The sequence below is a fragment of the Leptonotus elevatus genome, chromosome 16 (assembly GCF_054856555.1).
Source record: "Leptonotus elevatus isolate MCC_2025b chromosome 16, RoL_Lele_1.0, whole genome shotgun sequence".
NCBI lineage: Eukaryota > Metazoa > Chordata > Actinopteri > Syngnathiformes > Syngnathidae > Leptonotus > Leptonotus elevatus.
Window position 1 is genome coordinate 2,495,005 of NC_141254.1, and position 24,814 is coordinate 2,519,818.

Sequence of the window (24,814 nt, forward strand, 5' to 3'; positions counted from 1 at the left end):
TCTATTTTCTGTTATTTCATGTAAGCCGCAGTGTTGCTTTGCTAAATATTTGAAATAAATGTATTTTATCATTTACTATCACATATATTCCAAATCAAAACATCTAAATATATGCAAAATCCAATGTACAAGGCCACTATGGGGCTCAGGAGATATGAGGATATCCGCAGCTTCATACGGTTTGACGACAAGAGGACCAGGGCGTTACGTCTGGAAACAGACCACATGGCAGCAGACGTGTGGAACTGTTTCCTGGACAATTGCAGAAGATGATTCATCCCCAGGGACTTTAGCCCCAAAAGATGAGCAGCTGTTGCCATTCCATGACAGGTGCAAGTTCTTGCAGTATACAATATACCCAGCAAGCCGGCAAAGTATGGAATAAAAATCTTCTGGATGTGTGAGGCAAGGGTCCCCTATGCCACTGGTTCTCAAACACGGTCCTCAAGCACCCCTATCCAGCTTGTTTTCCATGTCTCCCTCAGCCAACACAGCTGAAGATCGTTATCAGGCTTCATGCAAAACTTGCTGATTAGCTGTTTGAAACACATGTGTTGGCCGTGGGAGACATGGAAAACAGGCTGGATAGGGGTACTCGAGGACCGCGGTCGAGAACCACTGTCCTATGCAATAGATGGATTTGTCTACACAGGGAGACAGCCAGGAGAGGAGGTGCAGAGGCACCTTGGGGAGAACATCGTCCTAAAATTGAGCGGTGGAATCATACAGACAGGGGCATATAGAATATGGAAATAAATGTCTAAGTTCTAGCACACTGTTAGAATTTATCATATTTTGACTCCTATGTTGAATATTTTGTTGCTCACTCTCTCATTGATCGCGACATCACAAAGGACAACTTCATCACCAGTGTCCCTCTGGCTGAGAACCTCCTCAAAAAGAACCTGACTATTGTAGGGACTCTTCACCAAAACAAGCCAGACATACCTATCATGAAGCCATCCAAATCATGGATGATTTATAGCTCAGAATTTGGATTCAGTGTTAATATGACCATGGTGAGCCATGTGCAGAAGAAAGGAAAGGCTGTTGTCCATCTGAGCACAATGCATGATGACAAGGCAGTGGATGACACCCGGAAGAAGAAACCCGATGTGATTCAGTACAAGAGTAGAGCAAAAGGAGGAGGAGTGGACTCAACAGATCAGATGATTGGCACTTACACATGCAAGCGGAGAACACAGAGGTGGCCCATGGTGCTGTGGTACAATATGCTGGATATTGCCACCCTCAATGCTTTTACACCAGCTTCACTGCATGGCACCCTGGTTACATGGCTGGTGTTACCAATGCATGCCGACTGTTCATCAAGGAGCTGGGCAAAGAGCTGGTCATGCCACATGTGAAGAGCCGCATGGAGGGCATACCCACACTCCAAAAGCATATCATAGAAGGAATGGGAAGATGCGGGATAGAAAAACAAAAACACCACCCAACCATAAGAGGACAAGGGCATGGCGAAGAGGAAGAGGTGTGCAAACTGTCCATCTGGTTAAGACCAAAAAGCCAGTAGCTGCTGTTACCAGCGCAAGAACATTGTGTGCAAGGAGCACAAACATACAGTGGTCAATTGTAATACCTGTGAAAAAATTGTAAGAACTGAATTTACAACTTGTGCTCAGCTGATGTGATCAGTTCTCTTCTATTTTACGTTAGTCAAATTCACAAGTTCATTGTTATCTATCTGCCTATGTTTGCCAAAATTACAAATAAACATGTTTCGTATAATAAATGTATGATAGTTTGGCCCAAATCACATCCATCCATCCATTTTCTTAACCGCTTATTCCTCACTAGGGTCGCAGGGGTGCTGGAGGCCATCCCAGCAGGCTTCAGGCAGTAGGCGGGGTACACCCTGAATTGGTTGCCAGCCAATCACAGGGCACACAGAGACAAACAACCATTCACACTCACAATCACACCTAGGGACAATTTTAGTGTTCAATTAACCTGCCATGCATGTCTTTGGAATGTGGGAGGAAACTGGAGTACCCGGAGAAAACCCACACAGGCACGAGGAGAACATGCAAACTCCACCCAGGAAGGCTGAAGCCCGGACTCGATCTCACGTCCTCTGCACTGGGAGGCGGGCGGACGTGCTAACCAGTCATCCACCGTGCCGCCTCTCTAAAATAAGTATTTGAAGAAAAATATTATTGTAAAATGCCTTTGTTTATTTTTAAATTGCACTTGAATAAATGGGTCATTTTTTACCCACGTCTGTAAACTTGATGTAGTAGCACAAAAATGACTTTTGTTCATAAGATATGGCAGGAAAAATATAAATAATAATTTGTAAAAGTCAAAAACACGATTTTTAACGAATACTTGGATTATTAACTTATAAAATACATAGGTTTCAAAAGATACAGCAAAGAAACACTGAAAGATCCTGACAAGTCATTCCACTCCAGTCCTAGAGTTGGCAACATTGTGCATATCACTGGCGTCAGGCCAAAACCTCCCAAGTCAGTTATTGAAACAGCTTGCTTTTTTTGAGGATGCAATGTTGAACAATTGTGTCATTTTGGGGGTCTCCTGAAAAGTGACGATTTTGGAGTTACAAGGATTCCTCCCGACGCCCGTAATATATAGTATAGTATAGGGCAGTGGTGGGCAAACTCTGTCCTCCGGGACCGGAGTCCTGCAGGTTTTAAATGTTTCCCTGCTCCAACGCAGCTGATTCCAATCAACAGGATCGTTATCATGCTTCTGCGGAGCTTGCTGACAAGCTGATCAGTGTGTTGAAGAAGGTAAACATTCAAAACCTGCAGTACTCCGGCCCTCGAGTACCGAGTTTGGCCGCCCCTGGTATAGGGGCTGGACTCGCTAATCGTGTCATCATGTCATCATGGCTAACGATTTCCAGTTGGATTCGTAACTTAACTCATTTTCACTGAAGCAACCCCCTTTGCTCCCGACTGTTTTACTGGATTTTGACTGATTTTGCAAGGCCCCCCCACTCACACACACACATCAGGAGTGTGAACATGGCCTACTTTCAACTCTCCCTTAGGAGTTTAAGTCTGTGAGTGGACATATTTCAAGTCAGTGGGATCTTACTAAAGCAGCTATATTGGAATGAATCAGAAAATTGGCATCAAACTCTCAACAGTTTTGTCTTTTGCGTGAATAATTGGCTTCATAATGATTCAAATAATCTATTAGATCAGGGGTGCTCAAGTTCGGTCCTCGAGAGCCCCTATCCAGCCTGTTTTCCATATTTCTCTCCACTAACACACCTAATTCATGATCAGGATCGTTATCAGGCTTCTGCAAAGCTTGCTGATTAGCTGATCATTAGATTCAGCTGTGCTGCAGGAGGGAAACATGGAAAACAGGCTGGATAGGGGCTCGAAAAGACCGAACTTGAGCACCCCTGTATTAGATACTTTTGAATGAAGATTTCAAATGAACAATCTTTGTGGTAGGTTTCTATGGATAACTGGCTCTTAAGTCCATATCTTAGCCTTAAATGAAAACTTTTTGTTCTGTCATTGGTGCCGCAAACCCAGCTTCTCTTAAGTCTAAAGGTCACTGAGCATGGTTCTAACCCCCTCATTGCCCTTCGTCATTATCGTGTGAGTGAATATGAGTTACAAAAGATGAACAAACTCCCTCCGCTCTCCCATGCCCATCTTTGGAGACATGAGAACGAGTCTGGGCTTTGGCCTTCCTGGGTAGAGCATGCATGTTCTCCCCGTGCCTGCGTGTGTTTTCTCCGGGGACTCCGGTTTCCTCCCTCATATTATATTATATTATATTATATTATATTATATTATATTATATTATATTATATTATATTATATTATATTATATTATTTATTAGGGGTGTGAATTGCCTAGTACCTGGCAATTTGATTCGTGTCACGATTCGATACCGATTAATCCAGATACGAATCTATAAATTGATTATTGCAATTTTTTTTAACTCAAATTTGGAAAATACTAATCGTAAACTTGTACATGTACACTGTAAGATTTGTATGAAAATGTATTTATTTATCTGAAAATTCAGGCTTATAACTGAGCCACTGCACTTAGCAAACAGGTTGCAGTCTGTTTCATGTTTGAACAGTACTGAAATAAAATATTAAGGCTTAATGTTCCATTAATATAACATTCTTCCATGCTTAATGTATGAATCCTAACCCTAAGTAAGATGTTTTGTTGAATATTCCCATAAAAAATTGATGTTCAAAAATCGATTCGGCCGCATATCGAATTGATTCGAGAATTGCGCGCTGTAATATCGCAATATATTGCCGAATCTATTTTTCTAACACCCCTAATATATATATTTATATATATATATATATATATATATATATATATATATATATATATATATATATATATATATATATATATATATATTAGAGGTGTAACAAAAACCGATTTGAACCAGAAATCCGGTTTTGAGTTTAATGATGCGAGTGCGCTGGCACACGGACTAATGAATCGGTCTAAAATTAGCTTGAACCGGCCGATGGCTCGGTCAAGACATTATAAATCGGTTTTATGTTGCTGATACAGCTGCTCAAAACGTTTTTATAAAACAACCAAAACAGTCCAGTTGCGATCGATTCAATGCCATGCAAATTAAATGTCCTGAATGATAATTCAAGCAAGCTCTTGACTCTCAGTTACGCGAAACTTTGCCCAGGAGACCTGTTTGTTTGTGTGTGGGTGAAAAAAAAGTCTTGCGAGACTTGTCAGTTATGTGACGTCAGATAGCGCTACGCGCAGCTTTTAGTTTGGGACAGAAGTCTCCAGGTGGCGTAGTGGAACCGTCACTTGCCTACGATGCAGGTTGATGTGGGTTCGCTTCCCCTGCCTGGGAGACCATGTTTGTATGCGTGCGTGTTTGTGTGAATGAGTGCAAAAAATAAATAAATAAATAAATAAAGTTTGGGACAGAAGTTGAGTGGAGACGTGGTCATGCGGACCAGATTCACAACATGCTAAGGCAAGTTTAATGTACAAAGTATAGAAGAGATGTTTATTTTATATACAATGAAATGCTGGATAAAGTGTTGCCATGTACTAAGACTGTCAACCTGCGCTCGGCTTTCAGGACATGATAAAAACATTAGCGCCCCCATATGATGTGCAAATAGATATCTGTCTGACAATCACGCCGCAGTGAGTTAAAAACCAGGGTATTGAACGAGTCACACACAAGCAAAAACATAAGCATGTGTTGAGTGGAACACAGCAATAAAGTGCCAGCCCTCTTTTTTTTTTTTGGGTGCACTCACACACATATATGGTCTCCCAGGCGGGGAAGCAAACTCACGCCAACCTGCACCAAAGGCAAGTGACGGTAACCACTCCGCCACCCGGAGCCCCAAGTGCCAGCCCTCATTACTGATAATGGAATAAGATAGGTGACATCATCGTGATCAAGTTCAGCTATTTTTGCACATGAAGAACCATGATAAGCATTAAGTATACATCAACTTATTCACTGCATGTATGGATAATATACAGGAACTGTCACAACATAATGGAAAATAACGTATATAACTGTAATTAACTAAGATGGCAGGTTGAAAAAGATTAGATTCATTAATATTCATTAGTAGTTACAACTTAGGAGTGTAGTATTTTATTGGGCAGATGCATGATAAAACAGCATTTTAAAAGACTGGTAGTTACTAATTTGGTCCTTAAGATGTCAGAACATTACATATGCAAAAATGTTGCTCACTGTTTTCCAAAATAAAAGCAGATGGTTGCAATTGTGCAAATTACGAAATTTAGATCATTTTAAAATAAAATATTCAAATGATTAATGGAGTATCAAAATAATTGTACATTAACTTGACAATTGACTAATTGTTGAGTAATTAAATAATCGCTGCACCGCTATACCGAATCGAACCGAATCGTTCCATTTTAAAATAAAACCGTCCTTGTATTGGATTGCACCCCATGTATCGAGATGCGTATCGAATTGTCTTAATTGGAGAGATTTACACCAAAAAAAAAAAATAATTACAAATTTTTATATATATATATATATATATATATATATATATATATATATATATATATATATATATATATATATATATATATATATATATATATAATAAATGTTTATCTCCAGCTTGCAACAATACACGTCCGTATAGGAACAAAAAAAAAAAAAAAAAGCATTAAAAAAAAAGGAACATTTGATGACACACACATGGTTCCGCTTTATCCAAACAAAGTAAGTCCATGCTTCTGGCGTGACAAGAACGGCACTTGTGGAGCGAGTAGGACACCGACTACTTTATTTAGCGTGGTGAGTGACATGAATATAACGTATTTTATTGACCATTTAAAGTTAGAAGCGGAAATGACGTCTATTTCTGCCATGATGGTGTCTGTCTTTCACCCCCATTGGGGTATTCTAAACCCCATGTATACGGGGGGTAACTGTCAATTTGCACATGTAAACGTGTTATTCCGATTGTTCCAGAAACCCAAATTCTGACCATAACCCGAATATTGCCTGCATGTAAACGTAGTTATTGTCAGCAATGAGTCCCCTCCACATACATCAGCCAGTCTACATAACTGGGAAAATATATATACACATATATACATAATAGAAATGCAGTCAAAGTTGTGTTCCTACAAATCATGTTAACAATTCTCAAATAAACATTGCTTCACAAAGGAAAGAAGAGTATCCCATATCCCCTCCCCTGGCTGCCACTTGAGACAGTCCAGTGAGTCCAATCAATGGGAATGAGGTGCACCTGGCCTGCACTCACATGGGTGCGCCTCTATGCAAGTGCTTCCAACACACCTTTTTAGTGAGGGAGGATGGATCGCTCACAATATATATATATATATATATATATATATATATATATATATATATATATATATATATATATATCGTATATAATGGCTGTCAAAGTTAAAGCACTAATCGCATTAATCACAAAAACAGTCACATGCATCAATCATTAATATCTTGGCAAAGGAGAAGTGCTCACTATCACAGATTTAAACAAATTGTGATATTGTGTATGTGGAAGAAGTTTTAGATCTTTAAGTTCATCTCATAAAGAATGGGAGCAAAAACAAAAGTGTTTCGTTTAATATTTTTGTTGAGCGTGTGTGTATATATATATATATATATATATATATGTAGATATGAAAATGTGCACTACATTTCACTGAAATTAAATCAATCAAGAATACCACCAGTGTATTCAGACCTGTCTGGAGAATGTTCTGTGTTGCTGAAGAACAAATACCTCTGGGTCTCATCTCATATGTCAGGCAGCCGTTACATGTGGGAAAAGTGCTAGTTTGCTATCTCCCCTTTTAGAACATTTCTGGGGCAGCATCACTGACACAGGGATCTATCCACCTTGGGTCTAAAAAGTATAACTAGAGCAAAAATACCTTAAACCGGCATTCTCCCTTACTGCCAGCATGTGAGAATAGCAGGAGCAGATTTTTTGAAGTTACTTTAATTAATTTACTATAATCACTAATACCCCCACCCCTCAATTAGTTTGTGGTCTAATAAGGTAGTTTACTATAATGATCCCTTGGAACACAGGTAGTATGCCGTTACAAAGTGCTTGGAATGTTACTTGATATCATTATATTAATTTTCTTAATTTTCAAATTTACACTCACCATTACACCTAAGGCCAATTTAGAGTCTTCAATGAAACTAGTAACATGCATCATCTTTTACTGTATGAGGAAGTCGGAATACCCGCAGAAAACTCATGTATGAGAGAACATACAACCTCCGCACGCGAAGGCTGGAGTCCGGCGAACCTCCAACCGCAAAACTGTGAGACAGATCATGTGTAAGCACTGCTAGGGGAGCATGGATGTGAACAACATTGGAGATGACAACATACACTTGAATGTTTTTTTTCTTATTTTTTTCAACTGCCAGATATTTTGAATGATAGTTTTCCCTCTGGATAGTTGTGTTGTGATGTATTTTATCCATACGGGAAATGGTAAATGGACTGAGCTTATATAGAGCACTGTGTACACCATAGTGCTCAAAGCGCTTAGCAAAGCATCACATTCACCTATTTAATCCATTTAATAGCCTATTTTTTTAATTGATTAGGTTAAGAAATGTATAAATCGAGTGATATGAAATACTTACATCGTGATGCATTTTCAGCTATATATTGATATCAGCTCACGTCTCTCTGTTTATTGTTTTTTTGTTTTTTTTGTGTGTGTGAATGTGTTGAGATGAAGAGCATGAGGGAATATAAGTCATTCCAACAGTATTACTAAATACAGGAAATATCGTCCCAAACAGAACTTAATGAGGGTAACGTACATTGCATGTGTTGTGTTGAGTTTTGCGTTTACATGACAATAAATTAATCTAAAATGTTATTTATTTATTTTTATAAAACAAAGGGAAGTTTGTCTTATATGATGATGTTATCAGTATTATAAATGTGTTTACAAATATGTTAGTTTACATTTTTTCTTTTTTACATCACATTGCATAGCAAGGATGTGTTCTTGAAGACGTGCCCAGCAAAATGAAAATTTGGTGCCAGAAAATCGATATCGATACTGCTTGGGCCACGTCTAAATAGCGGCACAGGTAGTCTAACACGATTTTGGTGACTTGGATAGCGGCACAGGCAGACAGATTCATTAATTATTTCAACCGCTTATCCTCATTTAACACATTTAAGATAATTACTATTATAGCTATTATTATAGTTTTTAAATCATCCCACTGGCCGGCATGAAGGTATAGAATTGAGGAACACACGAATGATTAGTGGTGGGGTCATATGTGACTGGCTCTGGCTAAAATGTCTTCATGGATCAAAAATGCAAAATAAGATATTCATATATTATAATTTTATACTTAATTTTCTTTAAAATTATTTACTTTATAATGCATGGAAGAACCTAAAAAATGGATGAAATTACAGCAATTTCATTGTTGTACGCGCGTTTAAAGTTTTGGCACATGCATCATAGCAACCAGTATCTTAGGAAAAATATATCGACCCTAAACTTTCAGGAACTGCTGAAAGACCACTGGAAAGTCTATTTTAATAATAGGTAAATACATCATTTGAGATTTTAATCAGTTAAAACCTGGGGAGGTTTGACACGTCAACTAAATGAAATAGGGCACAAATAGTGATTTGGCTTAAACCCCAAAACAATTTTGAAGATCCCTTTCAGATTATTCTTTCCTATCCTGAGGCATCATCTGCCAAAGTTTGTTTTGTTTTATTGTTGCTACTTTAGGCCAGTTGTGGAATTTTTAGTAGTTAGGCAAGATGAATAAATTTGTCTTTTGGGTTTCGTTATATTTGAAGCTTTAAAAATACGCAAGTTACAGAGCAATCTACAAGAAGAAATGATCTGTGTGAGTCTGAGTGCGCAGTAAGAATCATGGGAAGATTCTTTATGCTGCCTAGTTTTTGGGAAGGAGAAAGGGAGTGCCAGCTAGAGAGGAAAGCAAGCAGTCTGTTCCCAGCAGGCTTATTAGTCAAGGTCACTGCGATATTGCTTCATGTACACAAAGTGAAAAGCCCATTGTTCAAGAAAATACAGGTGTCCTCAATACAGTATAAACTCATGTTAATACGTGCTAAATAATTATTTTCCAAAACAGGCCCGATGGCCTTTTTTGATGAGGTCAAATAGCCCAACAAATAGAATTTTGTGTCAATTAAAAGGGTTATTTGCTCTTTGGTGTGGCCTGTGACAAGGAAGTTTATTGATATTTTATATCTCAAATGTATTTGAGTACATAAATAATAATAATGTGTCAATGACATGGCGCATGAATCTTAGCAGACATTGCATGAAATGATATTGAGGAGAGACATTCAACAAGCATCTCAAAACATTTGTCATCCCCACTTGCATGTAAACAGGTGCGTCAAGTGATTGAGGATTTATAGAAATTGTGAGTATGCATTATGTACGTTTTTATATCCCGCCCTGTAAGAGCTTTCCAGTTGCCAGCAGCAACTTCAGCTCAATTTTGTGCTGAAAGGTCACATTATGGTGTAATTTTGACTTTTATTGGTTGCTACGTGCATTTATATAAATCTTTTGTGAAATTACATTAAAGGTGGAGAATTCCTGGTTATTCTGAGGCCAGGTTTGCAGGTTCCTCTAGACACGCTCACTATGAAATTGGCAACAACAACAAAAAAATTGCTAATGATGTCTACTAATCACTTATCTTCATACACTTAGACTACAATTATATTTAGCTGCTGGGAAATGAAATTAGTGGCCTTAAAGGAACACACCATTTATTAAAAACTAACCACCCATTTTATGAAATGGCTAATTCCAACTCTTCCCTGGAAAAAAAATCAGCAGACTCTTTAGGCAAAGCGGGCCACATATCTAAGTTGCCAACAGTTATCAAGAGCTAATTTAGAATCTAATGGCTGAGAAGAGCTATGACAATGCTCCATTCACGCAGAAATCACTGCGTCCTTTTTTGCATGGAGATGTCTCCCTTGCGTGATATGAGTGTGTAACATTTAAAGGGAATACGAGGAGCCACTTGATTGGTGGTGAATGAGGTCGGCTGTGTTCACGCCCACAGCAGCGCAATTCGACCTTTTTTAAATACATCAGCTTGCGCACGTCTGCAGAATTTTCAACAACCGGTTTAACATGCCTCCATGTAGATTTATGCCACAGACAAAAGAGCCCCAAACCTTACTTTAAACCCTGAACAATTTTAAGGCAACACAGTAAGTAACATGACAACAATTCTGGTGTGTTACAAGAAAGTAGTATGACCGTGAATGTTTGTGAGTTGGATTCAAACCCGGAGATTCCATGTCAGAATAAAGACAGTTGCCTCTCAAACCACAAAGTTATAGGCGCATTTACCTTGCTGCGAAAGTAGTACTGTAATGGCTTGTTAACTCATACACTCCCAGACATTTTAGCAACCTCCTTTGCTCCCGGCTGTTTTACTGAATTTTGACTGATTTTGCAAGGCCCACAGAATATTGCGTTCTATTGCTATAAAAACATGGAACATACCAAAAGAAAGATTAGAGTCTCTTCTTTCATCACAAAAAAAAGTATGTTTGTATCTGTTTCCGTTTTGCAGCAATTAGCATTAGAATATAGCTAAGTTTCATCATTATTCACAAACCTGTTGAAAACACTGGCAAAAAGAGCTTGCTGCAACATGGCCCTAGCTGATCTCTTATACTCTGCTGCCACCTTTTTTGTAATAACTACCATTGCTTTAAGCGATCTCTTCAGGTCAGAGGCTGCATTAATTGCAACATTAAAAACGTATATATAAATAAATTTTTGGAACCATGGCATTATTTAAAATAGAACATGTTCATACGTTTTTGGGAGCAAAGAGTTAAGTGGCAGGTTCTAGGTTCAATATGCTGGTCCCTTTTAAGTTTGTTGGCTAAACAGCAGCAATAAAACAACAACAATAAAAAACAGAACTACAATTTAGCAAAATGGCATGTGTTTTTTGAATTTTGTCAGCAAGTTTCAAGAATACACTGTGCAGTACTTCAGTTTAGCATGCTTTTTTTTCCCACACTGACATCATGTATGTTGTATAAACGGTCAGAACATTACGATAAATGTTCCTTGATTGCCAACATAAGAAAAAAATTAAATAAGGTAAATACTAGCATGAGTTCACCCAAGAACACAGGTTCGCCATGTAAACAATTCTCAACATTGTTTTCATTTGCTCTCATTTGTCTCTAAAGACCTCGTTCGTGTTTACATGATGATGAGTTGTTGGTGTTTCATTTTGTTGTATATGTAATGTAATTTTAATCTGAGTCTCATCTCCTTTTTTAAAGGGATTAGCTGCATATGTTTACATAGAGTATTGGCTGGATTTAATATCCATCGTTGCCTATACATCCTCCTTGACAAAGGAGCCAATTTATGCATTTATCCAAACACAAGGCATGCCGAGAAGCAAACAAGCAGGCAGCAAATGAAATGCCTAAAGAGTTTGGGAGCACAGACACTCACAGTTGGTGTTGCTGCACCTGCTGGTCATTTTTAAAGTGCTAAACGGATAGAGGGAGCATGCCAAGGCTTTTAACCTAATATGTGCTTTTATGTCAACTCATAAATTCTTCATTATTAGTTTCCAAATGGTAACACGCATAATTCACTGTTTTATAGCCAAGTTCAAAGGAATGCAAAATCCAGTTTGTGTTGTTAAATAAATGGTGGGTGTAATGTTCTATTAATCCTCTTCAGTTATTTCCTTTGGTTAAAAAATATATGCCACACATTAATAAAATTGTGTGCCATAGACATAATAAACATCTACTTAATTTTTTGAGTTGCAGACATCTCCTTTTGTTGGCAGGGGTACAGAAATGTTCCTGGGAGTAGACTTTTCATTCCCTCAGCTTTGTCAAAGATACCAGTGACTTTCAATGTCTTTAATCTTGATTTTTGGATGAACAAAGTTGTAATTCTTCTTAGTTGCTTGAGCTCTCACTGAGAAAAATGTAATACCGCCTTTTCTTTAAATCTACTATGTGGTGTCTTCATAATGCTTTATGCCACGTATCATTCCTAATTATTCGTCATTCATATGGGAAATTACAAAATGTGAAGAAAGAAAGTGATGTGGTCATCAAACATTTTGCAAACCGTTCTGTTGTTAAGTGACAATCATGCTTTCAACAGTGAATTGACACATTCTGTGCATGTGTGAATATTTGCTGTGATGTATGTGGTGGTGGGGGTGGTCTGGGTGAGGCGCTCTAGTGGTTTAAACGCAGGTGGATTTATAAGAATATCTTATCTTACAAATCAAGATTAGTTTCCACCTAGTTTTTAAACTGCATTTTGTTGGTGCAACGGATCATCATTGTTCCATGGTCGGTTCGGATCAGGCCCCACGGTTCGGATCACACCCTATCCGCGGATTGGTTGGTGGTGGTGGTGGTGGTGGTGGTGGTGGGGGGGGGGGGGGGGACAAAGTGCGCATTCACAGTCGTTCTTGTCACAGTCTATTCCATTCTGACATGTCAAGGAAGCTGAAACATACTCCAAGTAACATACTAAGCCTAACTTCAAAATAAAGTTGACCAAATACAGTATCACATTGACGACAATGCAAATAGCCTTAGTACACTTTTACTTTGAAGTTGACCCACGTCGTGGCGCGATGGCTAGCTTGACTTCCCTATTAGACGTTCGTAGTTTTGATTGAGTTAAATTAAAGTTGCGACCAACATCAACACATAACGCTATCCTGAACTCGTGTTCAATCACTAATTTAGGATGCTAAGAAACCGCTAATTAGTTACACCGTCATCGTATGATATGGCAGAAGTCTCCGTTGTAAGTGGCTAGCGGCTAGCTGTTAGCATTACCATTGAGTGTGTGGCTGGTAAGTAAGTTTGACAGCTGTTACCTGGCTTTACTTTAAAAAAATATTTAATATTCTACTTTGTAACTCACTCTCCATGTTTAAAGAAAGGGAATGTGCGTCAAATTGCACGCTGAGGTCTTTTCATATATATATATATATATATATATATATATATATATATATATATATATATATATATATATTTTTTTTTAAAGGTATATACAACTTTGTCTTCATTTATTTTATAAAACTTTTGCCCATTGAAACAGAAAAAACCTTCAACTCAAAATGTCAAACTTAACTGTTTAGATTATAGGAACACAACTTTAAGCCATTAATACCTTGTTATTTTACACCTGAACCATGTAAAAAAAAAAAGAAAGAATGTTTCTGCCTCATATTGCACTTAAAGTTATGTTCCTAAATGCTAAACGGCTATATTAGACACGTCACAACTGTTGGTTTGACAGCTTCTGAGGAATGCGGCAGTCGTCGCTGAAACTAGTTAAGGTAAAGCACAACCTTTTTTTGTCTTAAAAAAGAAAAAACACAGGACGATATAGATTTGTAGACAAGATGTGTTTTTTTTAGCCGGCTATATTAGGCATTTTTAATTGATTTTTTTACAAAATAAATGAAGACAAAGTACTTTTTTTTTTTTGCTGATCCGAAAAACGATCCAATTCGTGACGCAAATCTGTGCTCCGATCCGAACTGTGACTTATGTGATCCATTGCACCACTAAGTGCATGTAATATTATTTTATTTCTCCCCGTGTGCCATATTTGCTATAGCAAACTATACAATGTCCTGCTCTAAGGTCCAGAAAATCCAGCATGGCACAAATTTCCAAACATGATAAATTACACACAAACATCACGATGCATCAGTTTTTTATGCCAAACGCATGTGCACTGTCTATGAAAATAGAGTTCTACAATACACATGTTTAACAACAATATGGTCTTAGGTATCCAAATATTTGGTTAAAAAAAATACATTAAATGGCCCAACAACGGTTTTAGTTATGAGGAAAAGTCAATGTACTATATTTCAATCAAGTACAATATATATCACAAAATTGTTAACACCAAGAATGAGGATATCTTGGCATGCATTGAACAAGGCTGTAATTCCAGCAGGCTTAGTGACGACAATATCGTGAGTTGAAAGTATAACATAAGAAGAAGTATAGTGTTAACGGTCACTAAATGCCTAGGCTGTGCCTCGGTTTAGTGTTAACATTCTAGGGACTTATTAAAAAACAAACAAAAATATATAGCATACATTACATAAATACTGTTGGATCATCTTACACACATTACACATCGCAGTTAGTTCTTTTAAGATAGCTAACGGTATATGTTTCCAGTATGAAATTGTGACAGGTTACTTTTGCGAGCACACAAACTTGTCTGCGTTAACTGATAAATATACGACTGGCATAAATAAAGATGACAAAAGAGATAAGGTTAAAGGAAGCACAATTGTTTTGCTCCACAGGCATCTGCCTTGATAATTGTATGATATTAAGGGGCATTTTAATTGGATAAAACTCAACACACCATAATCAAATTTACCATGCTTAATTAATGATTACTGAGCTATATGTTTGTATGACAGTTAATTATTTCAAAATGTAAAGCGTTTGCTTTATTGTTGAATGAATTAACGTTATAGATAAACAAAGCTATATGGGCATAGGTCTGGATGATATTAATGTGGCCATATTATTGGATGCAGATGATATTTTACTGGCTGAATCTCAGTTTGATTTACAGAATATGTTATATGTTTAATGTGTGGTGCTAAAAATGGAGACTGTCTATAAATCACAACAAAACACAAATTACGCATTTCAGAACAAAAACGTGGCCATCAGTAAATTTATTTTGGTTTAGTTGCTTTAGAATATGTTGACATCGATGCTTTATTCAAGACAAATTTATGTTGTCATATTAATTCTGCCAAAAACGTTAAATTTCAAGAAGCTTGGGTCAAAAGTGTTCTGTGACCAGACCATTTGTTTAAATAACACCTTAAATCTGTTATTCAAGACCAGCCTTCCTCTAAGCAACCAAAGAACTTTGATTTCTAGAGAAATGGGATACATTTCTTGATATAAGTTTTCAGTTTGAATTTCCATTTCATTCATTAAATTTGTATTTTTGTTTCAGACAATAACAGAGCACACAGTCAGTGTCAAGTTCCACAAGGAGAAAAAAACAACAACAAAAGAGAGAGAGAGAGAGAGAGAGAGAGAGAGAGAGAGAGAGAGAGAGAGAGAGAGAAATAAAACAACAACAACAACAAAAGATAAAGTCCAATTCTACCTGAAAGGGAGTAGGAAGAAGAACATTTATTTAATCCCACCCCCGTATCCCATTCAAAATGTTAAGATACTCTGCTACTTAACCTTAAGACTCAATAATAAACAAGTACCCAGAGATATAATTAAATAACCAAGGAAAAAAATAATTGAGAATACAAATGATTTAGCATGGTGGCATTACCATAAGAAACAATAAGTGTTACGATTTTAACAACACAAATACACAAATGTGGGAAGTAAACAATACTAGCACTGGTAGGACAGCATATACACCCTTTGTTCTATCGTTGAACAGGCTACAGCGTGGGATCCTGGAGGTTAGGTAAGTTATTTTAACTCTTTTACTGCCAAACGTTATCCAAAAAACGACCCCGACAGTGCCAGCCGATTTCGAGCATTTTCACTCATCTTTCAAGGCAAACAGAATATTGTGTGCTATGACTACATAAACATGGTAGATATCATATGAAAGATTAAATTCCATTATTTCACTAGACAAATAAGTATGTTTGTACCTTATTCCGTTCTTTAGTAATCACAATTTGAAAATAGGTCATTTGAGTGGCATCAAGCGAAAATAGAAAAAAGGAGAAAACAAGCTTTTTGTGAAAAGATACATTTTCTGCCCAACAGTGACTTTGACACTAATATTTTTTGTTTAGTGACACTGTTAATTAGATTTAATGTGATAAACGCTTTGATCATTCACGTCATCCTTGAAAACGTTCTATTTCCTAAGCTCCGCCATGTTTTCATGTAATTTGATACACGGGAACCCATTGAAAAGAAATACAATGCTGCCATCTGCTGGTCATAGTTAGTGGGTGTTTTTGAATTTCACAAACCCCATTCACAAATCAGCACAGCACAAGACGTTGCACTGCCCATTGAGAGAGAGAAAACGTAGTTAACGTCAATTAATGTTTTTGGCGGCATTCATTTGGATTTTAGTATATGTCATTAAATGTTTTTGGCGGTAAAAAAGTTAAGCTAAAACGGTTAACCTTTCCATGTGTTGACGTTCTGATGTAGTGTGTCCGATACGTTTGAAATTAAATAAGTAAATATGGCTGATACAGCTGCTGAAAACTGTCATCTAAAACAACCAAAACAAAGGTGCGCGCTCCTCGTTGGCCATGTCGCTAATGATGAGGTGAAACGGGGAATGCCGAGTTAAATATTTCCCACGCTTGCCACAGTTGCACAGCCAATTTGGCAACATCGCTATAGACCTTTTGCACCTACGTCACGTGATCACGTGACTTCACCAGTGTGGACGGCGGAAGTGAATGAATGTTGAATTGAAGTGAACGGGACACGGAGCGGCTTAGAGACTTACGGGCTGTTTTCAAGTTATTATTGCCCATCTAGCCATGACATATACTAGTATGACTAAAGTACGCCTGTGGGTAAGTGGCACATTTAGTTGGGGCTCATAGACCGCAATAATTACAGAAGTTTAAGATCGTTCGTTTGGAAACAGACCCTTAGCTTACCTTCTATCGCCTGAACTTGGCTTAATGTTAGAAAACTACGATCAGTCGCGTGAATTTGGATTGGCGAATGTTGGTGGAGGTTGTTTTGATATTTTTGGAGTGCACGTAAGTCCAGATATGTATGTGAATGTTGGTGGCGACTGCTCATAGTTTTGTAACATTAAACCATGTTAAGCTTTTTTACATTAAGCGTTTTAAGCAGGGGGGGTTTTACATGAAACTATTTTTTACACATTCCGTCCCTCTATTGAACTAATAGTGCAATTATTTGGCTCGTTAATGTGATTTGAAACACGTTTTGTAAGTCATAAACTGCTATTACAATCTTTGTTAGTGTGTGTTTGCTAATAAAACAAATGAGCAGTGATGTACAAACCCCGAACAAAATGATCAGTGTAAATCCGTAAATACTTTGAGGGCTGCCAGCCCTTTTACTTAATATCCATCCTTGTCTATTAGTACAAGCTACCGCACAGCAAGATATGACCAATGACAAAACAATCTAACATTAACATATTATTGGCAACATGAAAAAAAGAAGATTAAATAAAAAAGACGGCAATTTATTATTCAATTGCTATTCAAATCATGAATGCCCACATCTCTCCTCTTTGCACCTGCTTAAACACAGCAATGTGAATCACTGGGTGTGAGTGGGTGTGTGTATGGGCCGCTTGCGCTACATGAGTGGGCGCATGTAAAGTACAGTGCACTGCATAAACGGGGGCTCAAGAAATTCAGTCAGGCAAAGTTTTGTTTGTCAAGCCAAATGTGAAAACTCCTTGTAAAAATAAATGTGTTGTCAAATTTTAGTATGAGGTCATCATATCTGGCCCGAGCTCTCCCAACTACTAGCAACCAAATCTTAAAGAAAGAAAGGGTGGGGAGAAGGGAAAAGGAAACTTGGCTTGTGTTGGAGTAGCTTGAGTACAGCTGGGAGAGGGGTCATGTCTACTGAGAGAGATTGAAACAGGCTATTTCTGGGATGGCCCGCCTGTCCCCTCTCACATACAATCATGCATCATCCCCACTCTTCACTATCTCTACTCACTCATCTCAGCCATCCACACCAAGGCCTCATTTTACAGTCCCCATCAGGACCTTTTAGAACGCTCGCTTTCATGTTTCTCACAGCCTCGGATGGAAGGCGTGAGGTGAGGCTGGTGGTAGTCAGACTGAGCTATCGCAAAGATGCATGCATAAGGAGAAAATGGCTGCACCGGTTGTTGTACCCTGATTTCTCCCGTGAGTGATTGTGCTGGTGTTGGAGTGTGCTCAGACTGCCGCAGGAAGACAGATGAGGGTGTGAACTGTGTGTAATGGTATTAGCATGCTACGTCAACCAGGTGCTAGCTAGCTCTAAAGCCAAACTGTGGCAGGGTTTTTACTTTCTGGACCTGGATTTGTCACCTCTGCTAGCTAGCTAGCTCCCATTGTGCTCGTTTACCTGCTAGGGAGCTAGCTAGCATCAATGGCTAAAGCCAATCTGTGGCAGGGTTTTTACTTTCTGGACCTGGATTTGCCACCCCTGAAATTAAGGCACTTTAGTTTTGTCAATCTGGACTGAATACTCTGCAATTTTGCACATCCATCACGGAAGCAGTTGTTTCATATTACTTGTGTGGGCCTGGACAACCACCTAAACAAATCCTTGCCAGCTCCCTCTCCACGAATTCATCTTGTCACTCATCACAATTATGAAAATGGCAGAGCAAATGGGCAGAGCAGGTGGTGGCCTATGACCAAATGGGCAATACAAACAGAGAAGTAAGAATACATACCAACCTCTTCAATTGTACTTAGGCAGACAAATGGGTATTCATTTGTAATCAATTACCTTGAACATAGTTGAGCAACAATAGAATATAGAAATAATAAATGCTATCGTAGGACCCCACATTGCTTTGTAAAATAATTTATGGAAAACAATACAGCACAACATTGAGCCATGCTTTACATCTTTTTTTTATACAAATTTTCTTCCCTGGGGGTAATGGAGAACATATTTTTGTTTTGCCTGCTGCCAGACAAATAACTCATTTAAATGTGTAGGAAAGGGGGCTGACAAATTCATGCTAATCTTAAGGGGTCAAGTCTTGCTCAAGGGCACCTCGACAGTGCCATTCGGTTTCCATAAACCTTTCGGATTAAGAGTGTGTCAATACTACTTTTTTTCCAGACCAATATCAGGAAGAGTACTCAACTCTTGAGTAATCACGATACCAATACCAAGTACTGATACAACTACTAGTAATTTTGATACATAAAAATTTCCTCAAAAAAATAACAGATCTAATACTTTGTCCTGCACTCTAAAAAACTTATTTATACGGGTGTTATTTTAATGTTTTTTTTATGCTACAGCATACAGAAGGCTTTGATACAGCTTCTGACATGAAGAGGCGGCTTAAAGCAATGGTAGTTATTACAAAAAATGGCCAGCAGAGTATAAGAGATCAGTCAGGGCCATGTTGCAACAAGCTCTTTTTGCCATTGTTTTCAACAGGTTTGTGAATAATGATGAAACTTAGCTATATTCCAATGCTAATTGTTGCAAAACGGAAACAGATACAAATGTACTTTTTCGTGATGAAAGAAGAGACTCTAATCTTTCTTTTGGTATGTTTTTATAGCAATATAACACAATATTCTGTGGCCCTTGCAGAATCAGTTAAAATCCAGTAAAACAGCCGGGAGCGAAGGGGGTTGCTTCAGTGAAAATGGATGCGAGTAAATAAGTTAAAGAAATTCACAATATAGCATTTTTCCTTAGAATTGCTTGAAATTAATACCAATTTTCTATTCTTCTAATTTCTAGTTCCTGATAGTTAAACACCCACAAAAGGGCGGGGACTAGTATCGACCGCTATCGCGAGTACCTATACATTGAAATAAAGTCATGTACCGGCCTGATCTGTCTTGTACTGGTACTCGCCCATCCCTATAAAATGTAATTTAACACAATGACAGGAAATTGTGAATGTTATTTTCTTTTGGGAATTGTTCTTTTAATTTTTTTCGACGCTGGTGATGATTATCAGTGGTTGTTGTCGGTTGCCTCCATGAGTACCCGATATCTTCAAATAAGGCAGGTATTGCACATTCAGGGGTGCAAGGCGGTCTCAAATGCTCACATCACATGTGCGGTGGACTACATCTATTGAATTTCATGCACGGACCCCAGCGAGTCAATTTCTGTTCCTACAATGTTAAGCACTACGAACGAATCAGACTCCTGATTGTCCAAGAGTCGGCTGTGTTTCCTCCCACAACAGCGCAAAACGCCATATTCCATCTATGCTAATCAAGCAAAATAAAACGCTGGGCACCAAAATTAGGGCCCTCACTCTTAAAGGTTGCACTAACACTGGGCTACTTCTATGTTACTGCATGGTCTCAATTACCCCTGCCATGCTCCTGTAACTTCACCGCATTGCATGTGCCCTGTAACTGCCAATCAGTCCAGTGTGGAGTCTGCCTTTTGCAGTCAGCATGGATAGGTGCCAGTTCCTTGCAACCCTGAGCGGCATAAACAGTATAGAAAATGGATGGATGAATTTCAATTGGGTCTGGTTATTTCTATTCTTCATGGTGGCAATTATCATTAGTCTGTGGCGGGAGGAATGATTATCTTTACAGTATATGACTTGTTTGTGCACTGTTCAGAACCATGAGCATGAGTGAACATAGCGTGGGCTTTGACTTTGCTGATTTGTATTGTTTATTTATACGATATAAGATGGTTGCCCAGAGCAAGCAGTACTTGTGTCAAAGCACGCTTTAGTGCAGTACCAATACAAAGTAGCTTAGTAAAGCTGGTACAGCGTGTCCTCATTTTCCGATGGAGTTCCATTCCTATGGCAGCAACATATGAATTTGTTCGTAAATTGGTATAGTCTTAGACTAATAGGGGTTGTGCCAAAAAATCGATTCTCATAAGAATCACGATTAATTTTAACTCAATTTTATGAATTATTATGAAATTAGTGTATCAATGACTAAAGGATGCAGCCCTTTTTTCTCTTAATTTAACATTTTTTTCCACTTTTATGTTAACAAGAGTATGAAAACTTAGGGGGGAAAAATATTGTACATTTTATTGTAAATTTAGAGTTAACTATTGAAGTCATGTGATTAATTAGGATTAAAACATTTAATCGCCTGACACCCCTAGTCATAATCGTTGTAAACCGAAGACCACCACATTTTAACCAAGCACCCTTTAATCTTGATCCTTCCAATATAGACCTACTGCCCCTTGTTTGCTTGAGTGGGAAATTGGAAGTGCTGGCTTTTCACATCAGTCAACATTTAATGATTAATTATTAATTATTAATTATTTTTAATTTAAAAGCAGTAATTGTGCTCTAAATATCGACACTGCGGAGTACACGCCAACACAAGAATGATATACTTTTGATTACATCCATTCTAAAAACATCTGGACCTAATAAGCAAGGCATACAGCACCTGTTACAGTTTTTTTCTTTTATAGCAGTTTGAAGCATCCCCTGAGGCATGAAGGACAAATACAGACTCCTCTGCGGCTCAGGCATTTGTGTATGGAAAGAAAATAGAGCATCCTTCACCTGTTGCAAAGTCTGTGATTCACTGAATGCTCCACATCCCTCAGCTATTTCATGTTAAGGAATCAAGAATGCTGGAAAAAGGGGAACCAAATACAATGGTACCCTAAAGCAAGAATTTTAATAAAAACTCAAATTGCAGCTATAACTTAACATGCTGTATAAAAATACAGTGGATATAAAAAGTTTACACACCCTTGTTCAAATGTCAAGTTTTTTTGGGATGCAAAAAAAGGGATCTAGATAAATCACTTTAAAAATTTTACCAGCATCAAAGTGACCTGTAACGTGTATAACTGCAAAAATAAAAAATAAACACACTTTGTTGCAACACTTTTTGCTTATATTAATTACAGCAGCCCAGTTTTTTTTTTACAGCCTATTAGTGTGGCATATTAAGATGTGGCAATATTTGCCCCTTTCTTTGCAAAAACGCTTCAAATCTGTCAGAAGGTGGGCGCTTCTGTGCACAACCCTTTTCAGATCACTCCACAGATGTTTGATAGAACTGTACATTATTCCGTTTAACAAAGCATGATGCAACCGCCGCCATGCTTCATTGTAGGTATGCACAGTAATCTGTTAGTAATTACACAGTTTTGGAATTATTGCCAAAATGTTCATGTTTTTTTTTTTTTTTTTTTTTAATCAGACCAAAATACATGTGCCTTTTCATCAATTTTTCAGGGACGTCCAGTTTTTGGTAATGTCACTGTTGTGCCATCCATCATTTTTCCATTTGCTGGTGACTGTCTTCACTACTTTCCGTGGTACCTTTTATGCCCCGGAAAGTCTTTTGTTCATTTTTCCCGACTGATAACTTTGAACAATTTTAATGGACCATGCATGGCTTGTAAGATGTGACTACAAAAATGACAGGAAAAGCCTACTAGAACATCTGAACTTTATTTGAGCTTAATCAGAGGCAATTTGAATGCTGGCACGCGTGTGCTGAGCTCACACCCATTTAAAATGAGTTTTATTGGCTGATTCTGAATACAGGAGGGTGTGCATGCACATTTGTGAAAATCAGGGCTGTCAGTGTAACGTGTTGATTAATTAACCAATTTGCTCCCAAAAAATGTATAAATACGTTCTATTTTAAATATTACAATTTTTTTCCCATGTAAGTTAAACAGGTTATAGGTCACATTAATATGAGGTCAAATTTTTATAAACTTTAAAAACTCGCAAATTTGCCACTTTATAAAGTGGCATATTTGCAAGTTTTTTTTCTCTGAATATTGCCCCCGCCCTCTAAAAAAAAATATATATATATATATATATATATATATATTTATTCGTGGCCCTAATACACCGTTGTAGAAAACACATCCCAGTCTCTTTTTTTTTTTAACCTCCCCTCTATGAAAGAACAGTTTTTTCCCATGTAAGTTAAACAGGTTATAGGTCACATTAATACGGGGTCAAATTTTTATAAACTTTATAACTTTAAATTTGCGACTTCAGTTTTTTTCCACCCATGGAAGGTAAACAGGTTATAGATCACATTAATACTGGGTCAAATGTTTGTAATGACTTAGCATGGTCTCTTTATTCACATCACAATAACCTGTAATTGGAAAAGTGGTTTGCAGACTTTTTATACCTCCTGAATGTATTGCCCCATGCTTGACATATTTGCAATTACTCTGCGCTCGTAATGGATTTAAATTTTAACAGGAATTATGAATGACCTCTTACCTGGGTAGAAATCTTTGGATTTCGACAGTTTAATGGTGGCACCCGTCTCCTTCTGTAGTTGTACAATGGTCTGGCCGCCCTTGCCAATAATAGAGCCGGCTGCATAGCTGGGAATCAGCACCTTCAAGAAGTATTCACCCTCCTCTGTGAGAGAGACACAGAATGTAAAAAAGGGTCACCTCTCATAAAGTTGCCATGCAAGATTATCATTTACACCAAAGGTGTCAAAGTCAGTAGTTCAGAGGCCATGTGTGGCCTAATTTGATGTCAAGAGGGCCAAACCAGTAAAATCATAGGCTAATTGGTAATACCATTAAGTTGTTGTTTTTCCTAATAAGCACATTAGGAAAATCTACATAATTACTGAGATATCCTTTTGCAAAAGATAAAGACTGAGCTCAGATTTATTTAAAAATAAATGTAAATTGTGTATATTATAACGGATTACATTGATTATCTGTCAAAGAACAAAACTAAAAGTTACAAGAATTTGGAACTGAAAAAATATAGTATTATAAATAATTTTTAATTAATTAAAATTTTTTAATTCAAGTTATTTTCCCTCCATTTCATACATGTTAATAATTAATTATGGAAACTTCAATTGACTCCTGACCTACACAAGCTAAAGTGAGATCTATTTTAATCACCAGCTGTAAAAAATTATCGTCACCATCTTACCACCATAATTGCCCAAGTTATTTTTTTGCAAAAAAAAAAAGTGTGTTTTTTCCCCCCCTAAATCATCTCCTCATGATGCAAATGCTTCGATTTTTTTGTGTTTCCTGAAAAATCTGAAAAAAATGGAAGACGGTGTCGGTATTAACTTTAACACCATAATAGACATGCAAGGAAAATACATATACCGGTACATACATATATATGGCATTTCATGAACAAAAGTATTCAATCATTAAACCAAATATTCCATTTTACATTTTTAAACTATAAATTTAATTAATAAATGTTCCCTGTGATCAAAACGAGTGTTGCAAGATGATGTGAATGCTGCTAAAACCGGCCTGCCCAACTGCAGTACCTTTCTTGGACTGTAACATCTGACTAGACATTGTAATGATGACAAGGAGGTCGTTGATCAACAATCTATTTAATACAGATGGACCACTATCGGCTGTGATCACGCCAAAATAACAGGAACACACACACACAAAGGCTCTCTCTTCATTACCTCACTTGGCCTTATCTGAGCCTCTACTCATTCATAGCCTCACAGATAGTCGGAAATTTGGGAACTTTTAACACAAAACATTATGGGTGGGAATCTTTGTCT

General features: G+C 37.6%; 1 protein-coding gene across 2 annotated transcripts in view; it reads right to left on the reverse strand.

The window, feature by feature from the left end:
* Positions 1-24,814, reverse strand: part of nova1 (NOVA alternative splicing regulator 1) — a 45,987-nt gene that overhangs the window by 13,236 nt on the left and 7,937 nt on the right. For both annotated transcript variants that reach the window (XM_086098449.1, XM_086098450.1), the window contains exon 2: positions 23,524-23,667. In XM_086098449.1, the coding sequence (XP_085954575.1) occupies positions 23,524-23,667 (144 nt within the window). The remainder of the gene's footprint in view (positions 1-23,523; positions 23,668-24,814) is intronic.